Source organism: Symphalangus syndactylus, chromosome 24 (genome assembly GCF_028878055.3).
Source record: "Symphalangus syndactylus isolate Jambi chromosome 24, NHGRI_mSymSyn1-v2.1_pri, whole genome shotgun sequence".
NCBI lineage: Eukaryota > Metazoa > Chordata > Mammalia > Primates > Hylobatidae > Symphalangus > Symphalangus syndactylus.
In genome coordinates, this window is record NC_072446.2 from 16,112,780 (window position 1) to 16,121,367 (window position 8,588).

The window sequence follows — 8,588 nt, forward strand, 5'->3', positions numbered from 1 at the left end:
ACCTTGGGCGCACAGTCCACGCCGTCTGTTCCCCGCCAGAGCCCATTCAAACAGCCCCACATCACTCACCTTGGGCGCACCGTCCACGCCGCCTGTTCCCTTCATGTCGGTGATGTGGAGCAGCTCCCCTGAGCTCTACAGCTAATATCTCCAGCTTCAGAGGCAGATTGTGCAATGTCACTGCATGCTGCTGGCTGGTTCTCAGAAACTCAATTCTATGGAGCTATCTGACCACACATGGGAAACCATCAAAAAGACTCTCCCAGCAGGCAAACTTTCTGGAAAGCACGATAAGAGTAAAATGAAAGCAGTGAAGGAGGGGAGGACCAGAAATACAAGCCACACTCACGCCTCAATGCCTGACGTCTCACTTTGTCTCTAAGTAGAGACTGTCACTCATCTGCTATGTGAAACCACAAAAGAAGAAGAAGAAAAAAAACACCACTCTTCTGCTTTATAGGGCGAAGTTCCTACTTTGAAGAGCTCAGTGTATGAACACACAGCATTCTTGTCCTTTGAACTCTGTGGAACAACTCCCACCGAGCAGACCAAGCTCATTTCCCTGATGAGAGGCCACTAGGCCAAATTTCTGATGGCGGTCAGCATTTCTTCCTTCCTGCTCCCTAAAACTTGCCTTATGACAGCCAGGATAAAAGCAGTCAAGCAGGCTGCCTTAAAGGACACAGTCTCCACTCTACCCACCCTGTCAGTTGTGCATTCTCCCTGCTCGGAACCCCATGCTCACCTCCTGGTCTTTGCTCACGGTACCTAATGAATAACATCTTCTGGGTACTGGCTCTGCACTGAGGGCTATGCCGAGCCCCACACCTGTATTCTCTCTCTTAAATCAAATAAACTTATCGTGTGTGCTGTACTTGAAACCCTTGCTAGCTCATGCAGTTTATCATCACTTGCCAACTCTTTCTACTTTTCCTAAATTCAGATCCAATCTCTAGAGAGGACCTACAGCATAGCAGACACTGTGCGAAATAAGTCTGCATTTTTTTTTTTTTTTTTTGAGACGGAGTCTTTCTCTGTCACTTAGGCGGGAGCACAGTGGTGCAATCTCGGCTCACTGCAACCTCCACCTCCTGGGTTCAAGTGATTCTCCTGCCTCAGCCTCCAGAGCAGCTGGGATTACAGGCACCCGCCACCACGCCTGGATAATTTTTGTATTTTCAGTAGAGACAGGACTTCACCATGTTGGCCAGGCTGGTCTCAAACTCCTGACCTCAAGTGATCCACCCACCTCAGCCTCTCAAAATGCTGGGATTACAGGCGTGAGCCACCACGCCTGGCCCCGGCCTGCATTTTTATTTAGACAAAATGGTGCCCATTCTTCCAAGCCAGGCTCAAGTTCCATCCCCAGCCAGCTGTGTCTCCGCTCACCACTCTCTTCTTGTCAGACAGCATTTTTTTATTTTTTATTTTTAAATTTTCTTCTTTTCTTTTACCACGCCTCTGAGACAAGTTCAACAGACAGCACTTAGCGTCTTGTCCTGTGGTTGTCCCATGTGTCGTCCCCACAAGTCTGGGCATCAGGACGTATTTACCCACTGAAGTAGCTGACCGATTTCTGGCCAAGACAGTCCACATTTTTAAATGTTATCACTGTTAGAAATTAACTTCCAGGGCCAAGTAATTGACATGCTGCAGGTGATAGCAGACAACAGGGAGGGAACAATGACCCCACAGAATGAACAGTTTGGTTCAAGGAGGAGATCCATAGAGATATTAAGATATAAATTATATTAATAATAATTAATATATTAATATTACATTAAGATAGAATTCAGGTACCAGAAAATTCACCTTTATTTATTTATTTTTTTTGAGACGGAGTCTTGCTCTGTCACCAGGCTGGAGTGCAGTGGTGTAATCTTGGCTGATTGCAACCTCTGCCTCCAGCTTTCAAGCGATTCTCCTGCCTCAGCCTCCCAAGTAGCTGGGATTATAGGTGCGTGCCACCATGCCCGGCTAATTTTTTTGTATTTGAGTAGAGACAGGGTTTCACCATGTTGGCCAGGATGGTCTCGATCTCCTGACTTCGTGATCCACCTGCCTTAGCCTCCCAAAGTGCTGGGATTATAGGCGTGAGCCACCGCACCTGGCCAATGCACCTTTTTAAAGTATACAATTCAGTGGTTTTTGGTACATTCGGAGTTGTGCAACCACCATTTCAAAAAGTAATCCTCTTTCAATTCCTGGACATTTACCCCATTAGCAGTTACTTGTTATTCCCCTCTTCCCCCAGCCCCTGGAAACCACTGTTTCTGCTGTATTGTTGACTTTTGTTTATGTCTGAAATTCTCTGTAATAAAAAGGAAGGATGGATAAACTTGCCCAAGGTCACATAGTAAAGTAACAGACCCAGAATCTGAATTCAAGTCTCTTAGAAAAGACTCCACAGTAACTCAAGTTCAGATGGTTTCCATCAATTTGGCAAACTCCCGGCAGTGATTCTTCCCCATACTGAAGAGCCTACCCTTAAGCTTGTAATACAGATCAGAATGCTATAATTTGCATGTTTTTTTTTTCTAGGGAAAATAACCTGAACTAGAAAATAAAAGTAAGACACAAAAGTAATAGGCTTTGGCCCTGAAATTATATCAACTAGCTCCTACATACCTAGTTTGATATTTTGTGAATAAGGAACTTGACCTCTCGGTCTGTTATTTGAGCCCTCTACGGTTTTTCTGAATGAAAGGTGTGAGAAACCGCCTTAGACATTTTGCTGCAATCCATTAGTATTTTAAGGCAAATGAGTCTTTAATGTGGACAAACATTGCAAGAACTATTATTCTAGGAAACTGGGTGCTTGCATAATATCCGGTTGTCAGAAGGCTGAAACAGCTGGAGTTCAAGGGAACCACATCAGGAGGACTCTAGTGAGGTAATCTTAATGCCCTTGGCAAATGTGCGATCAAGAACAGTATTTTGGACTACATTTTCTTTTCTGAGACAAGTGAGTCTGACCAATTCACTTCTATAGTGCCTTATACATGCACAGGGAGGAAAATTGCTTTTGCATGTTTTTCTGTATGCTTTTATGTTATTTTCATGTGACTATCAAGCTCCCTGACTGGTAGTAGTGAAACACTGGGCACTCGATATTTGAATTATAAAGGACAGCTGAACACCAGACTTACAATGTTCAAAACATTAAAGGCACGGCGGGAAGTTTCAGGCTGTAATCTCATGAAGATTATTCATAAAAACAGTTCTTTCGGTCAAAGAAGAATTTCGTGAATTGGCTGGGCAAGATAGCTCAGGTCTGTAATCCCAGAACTTTAGGAGGCTGAGGCGGGCAGATCACTTGAGACCAGGCCTGGCTAACATGGTGAAGCCCCGTCTCTACAAAAAATACAAAAATTAGCCGAGCGTGGTGGTGCATGCCTATAATCCCAGCTACTTGGGAGGCTGAGGCACAAGAATCGTTTGAACCCGGGAGGTGGAGGCTGCAGTGAGCGGAGATCACACCACAGCACTCCAGCCTGGGCGACAGAGTTAGACTGTCTTAAAGAAAAAAAAAAAAAAAAGAATTTCATGAATTGCCTACAAATTCACCAAATATTCTGGTGCAAGGATAATACTGGGAGGGCTGGGGAATCTGCAGCCACTCTAGTTATTAGTGATTAGTTTTATCACCCAGGTTTTGACCCCCAGGTTGGGAGGGAAAAGGAATTAGGGCAAGAATTGAAAACAAGGATGCAAAGGAAATGCTCCGGGGACAGAGTGGGGACAGGAAGCTGGAGGGAAAGGCTGAGTGCTGGCGGGAGAGCAAGAAAAAGCCAGAGGGAAAATGATGCCCCAGGCAAGCGGTCGTTACTGGGGAGCAGAGAGCGGCGAGGAGTCGCTTGGCCAAAAGACGCCTGTGAAAGAGGCTTCACAGAGTCAAATACCCAGTCAGGGAGCAGGAAGGCCAACAGTCAGAGCTCCAGGGAAAGGCCAAAGCAATTCACGATGAAAGCTAGAGAAACATTCCAATAGGGTGGTTTTCCACAAGTTTTATTCTTTTTTTTTTTTTTTTTTGAGATGGAGTCTCGCTCTGTCACCCAGGCTGGAGTGCAGTGGCGCAATCTCGGCTCACTGCAAGCTTCGCCTCCCGGGTTCACGCCATTCTCCTGCCTCAGCCTCTCCGAGTAGCTGGGACTACAGGGGCCCGCCACCACGCCCGGCTAATTTTTTTGTATTTTTATTAGAGACGGAGTTTCAACAGGTCTCGATCTCCTGACCTCGTGATCCGCCCGCCTCGGCCTCTCAAAGTGCTGGGATAACAAGCGTGAGCCACCGCGCCCGGCCCACAAGTTTTATTCTTTAACTCACACCTGCCCAGTCCCTTGTGCAAGTTTTTTTTTTTGAGATGGAGTCTCGCTCTTGTTGCCCAGGCTGGAGTGCAATGGTGTGATCTCGGCTCACCGCAACCTCCGCCTCCCGGGTTCAAGTGATGCTCCTGCCTCAGCCTCCCGAGTAGCTGGGATTACAGGCATGTGCCACCACATCCAGCTAATGTTTTTGTATTTTTAGTAGAGATGGGGTTTCTCCATGTTGGTCAGGCTGGTTTTGAACTCCTGGCCTCAGGTGATCCGCCGGTCTCAGCCTCCCAAATTGCTGAGATTACAGGTGTGAGCCACAGCACCTGGCCTTGTGCAAGTTTTGTAATCCTTGGTCCCATTTTATTTTGATATAGAGGCTCGCTCTGTTGCCCAGGCTGGAGTGCAGTGGCTTGATCCTGGCTCACTGCAACCTCCGTCTCCCTGGCTCAAGTGATTCTCATGCCTCAGCTTCCTGAGTAGCTGGGACTACAGGTGTGCGCCACTACACCTGGCTAATATTTTTGTATTTTTGGTAGAGATGAGGTTTTGCCCTATTGCCCAGGCTGGTCTCGAACTCCTGACCTCAAGCCATCTCACAGCCTTGGCCTCCCAAAGTGTGGAATTCCAGGCATGAGCCACCACGCCTGGCCCCTTGGTCCCATTTTAGCTCTGAATATAATCTATGTCTGGTAATTCTGCTAGGTCCTTGCAAGTCTGATTCTGTTATTTTTGCTGATTCTCATCAGGGTGGCTTGTTTCCTCACATACCTGACTGTGAGTTCATGATCCTCAGACGTTTATCTGGGATACAGAGAGGACTGGGGTTAAGATGTGTTCTTGCACAGAAAATTTGTGCTGGCCTCTGCCAGATACTTGTGGCCACCATCAGTTGGAGACTGTTTTAAGATCCCCATTTTCTCTGAGCAGTACAGGCAGTGTAAATTGTTCCAAACCTGCATGAGGAACAGCATGTGGACCGAATTCTCAGGGGACCCTCCCTTGTGCCAACACCAGACACCCCCTCTCCGAAAACCCCCGAGCCAGCGCGCCAAGCAGGCAGATTCCTCGTCTTTCTCTGAGGCAGGTTTTTGTCAAGTTCATCCTTCTACTGAAGGGGGCACCTTTGGGGTTCCAGGCTTTCTGGGTCTTGACCAAAGTTCCTCCTCCATGAAGACTCAGAGCTTTGACTTCTGCTCAGAGATGAGTAGGTTACAGGAACTGACCTACTCAGTGCTCCAGGACTGTGAATCCTCTGGATTTGTGCTTTGTTCTGCCTCTCAGGAATTCCTTTTTTCTTGCTATCTCAGCTATCTATTAGAGATTAAAAAAAAGTTCTATCCAGGTTTGAATTGAAAGGGCTCTCGAAATATCTGGTTTGCTACCTTTTTAGAAACAGATGTCTCCCGCTTAGGAACAATGGCTTCCTCCCTCCCTGAAGTCTGTTTGTATTATCAGGCGCGAAAACAAAGAGCTTTACAGGTTGAAGTGCATGTTGGAGATTATTTTCATTAAGCCCTTTAATCACAGAAAAGGAAGCTGTATCCCAGAAAAATGACTTGCCCTATTACTTACCAAGTCGGTAACAGAGCTGAGGCTGGACTCTCTCACATTGCTCTTCCTAAGGAAAACCAAAGCGTAAGCAGAGATAGCGTTCTCTGAATAAGCCAAAAAACTGAATTATACTCAAGTTCTTTAACTTCATAGAGAGCGGCCGGGCACAGTGGCTCACGTCTGTAATCCCAGCACTTTGGGAGGCCAAGGCGGGCAGATCAGAAGGTCAGGAGTTCAAGACCAGCCTGGCCAACATGGCGAAACCCTGTCTCTCCTAAAGATACAAAAAATTAGCCAGGCATGGTGGCATGCGCCTATAATCCCAGCTACTCAGGAGGCTAAGGCAGGAGAATTGCTTGAACCCAGGAGGCAGAGGTTGCGGTGAAACGAGATCGCACCATTGCACTCCAGCCTGGGCGGCAGGGTGAGAATTCGTTTCAAAAAAAGAAAAATTCATAGAGAGCAGAGGAGCAAAGATAAAGAGCTAAAGGTGATCCAGCTATCAAAACCTGACTTCTGTAACAAAGCACTAAAGAAAGTGTGAACAGTATCAAAGTCATAACTGCTGTTTGAGAACAGATGTTCAAATGTGGGAAATGTTCAAAGTAAGTTCCAAAAAAAATAAACTAGCTTATCATTGTATACAAAGTTTATTTCAGAAATCACGTATCTTTAAAAAAAAAAACAAAAACACAGAGGGTGTAAGTTCGTATCCTGACCAGATATTATTCATTATTTGAATGGCAGAGTGTTGTGTGGTACAATTAACAAGATACAGATACTAAGTCCATATAATATTCCTGGCATTTACACCAGGCTCACAACATTGTGACCTTTAAAAAGGAAAAAAACCAAAAGCCAACCAAACAAACATGAAAAACAAACCCACAAAAACCAAAAAAATAGCTACTTCTGAAAGACATAAAAGTATCTTGATCTTTTAAATACAGGTCCTGAAACTACAGATCCATTGCTGAGACTACTCCAAAAACTGTAAAACATAGGCATTATTTTAATTCATGAACAACTGAAAAGATCCAATGGAGTGCCGTGTGGTCATTTTAGTATGTGAGTCAAAGCAGAATAATAGGGAAACATTAAATCTCTGCTTTTCAGTTTAATAGTTTGAAAGCAAAAGGAAAGTCTGAAAAAAGAACTGGGGGGGTTTGGTTGGTAATGTTTTTGGTAATACTGGTTATCCTTGTTCGTATTTAGTAGGTGCCTTTTAGTCTTACAAGAGTAGCACCCACAGATGGCCAAGTTCAAATATCAAAGAATCAGAATGCAAAGTACAACTGGAAATTTACACTCACTATGGACCAAAAAATATGGCTCTTTGGAAATCTGAGCTAAAACCCTATGATGTAACATGTTAAGATGCTTAAGACAATCTTACAGATCAAGGGGTTAAAACGATCCTCAAGGATGACTAAAGCAGAATGTTTATTCAATAACTTCAATAACTTCCTATAACGGGGCCGTGCATGGTGGCTCACGCCTGTAATCCTAGCACTTTGGGAGGCTGAGGCGGGCGGATTACCTGAGGTTGGAGTTCGAGACCAGCCTGACCAACGTGGAGAAACCCCATCTCTACTAAAAAAAATACAAAATTAGCCAGGCATGGTGGCGCATGCCTGTAATCCTAGTTACTCGGGAGCCTGAGGCAGGAGAATCGCTTGAACCCAGGTGGCGGAGGTTGCGGTGAGCCAAGATCGCGCCATTGCACTACAGCCTGGGGGACAAGAGCGAAACTCCGTCTCAAAAACAAAACAAACAAAACAAAACAAAACTTCCTATAATATAAAGCAATCACTTTTACTTCAATCTATTTACTATTTTTATCAAATGATCCCAGATTATATTTCTAGGTACTCCTACATAGATCATAAGGTATTTGTTTTTTGGGATAAATATAAAGCAAAGTTTATGTTTGTACAAGGGGAGTTCAGAGTTATCTGACTCTGCTAGTGCTGAATCCAGAGAAGTACTGGCATGTTCTAAAAACTTTCAAGAAGGCTGGGTGTGGTGGCTCACGCCTGTAATCCCAACACTGCTGAGGCGGGCGGATCACAAGGTCAGGAGATCGAGACCATCCTGGCTAACACGGTGAAACCCTGGCTCTACTAAAAATACAAAAAAAAAAAAAAAAAAAAAAAAAAAAAAAAAAAAAAAATTAGCTGGGCATGGTGGCAGGCGCCTGTAGTCCCAGCTACTAGGGAGGCTGAGGCAGGAAAATGGTGTGAAACCACGAGGCGGAGCTTGCAGTGAGCTGAGATCACGCCACTGCACTCCAACCTGGACGACAGAGCAAGACTCTGTCTCAATTAAAAAAAAAATTCAAGAAAAAGAAAACTTGTATCAATTGGTTAACTGCATAAATCTTCCGAGAATGCAGTTACTATGTGCCTCCATGAGAAGTTAGTTCATGCTGAAGAGAACTGAAGACTTAAAACCACTTAAGAGGTCAATCAATACTAATCATTCGTGAAGACAGGCAACACCTGACAGCAATAGCAGGTTGACCTAATTTAATTAGATCGGATATCTTTTCAATTGTTTCTCATCAAATCATAATCTTACCAGAAATACACTTAATAAAGACAAGTATTGCAGATATTGAAGGATAATGTAGGGAGTATGTTGAAAGATACTGTTCCTATAAATTGTCAGGAAAAACTGGCCATTAATTTTTATAGAAGTGAAAAATATATAACAATAAAG

The 8,588-nt window shown here is 44.5% G+C and overlaps 1 protein-coding gene across 4 annotated transcripts in view; it reads right to left on the reverse strand.

Annotated features, from left to right (window-relative positions):
* CASS4 (Cas scaffold protein family member 4) overlaps positions 1-594 on the reverse strand; it is a 48,384-nt gene extending 47,790 nt beyond the window's left edge. The window contains exon 1 of one of the 4 annotated variants that reach the window (XM_055266727.2): positions 70-594. In XM_055266727.2, coding sequence (XP_055122702.2) covers positions 70-105 — 36 coding nt within the window. In that variant the 5' untranslated portion in view covers positions 106-594. The remainder of the gene's footprint in view (positions 1-69) is intronic. The other 3 variants (XM_063634002.1, XM_055266728.2, XM_055266730.2) reach the window with 3 other exon arrangements.
* Positions 595-8,588: the final 7,994 nt, after the last annotated feature.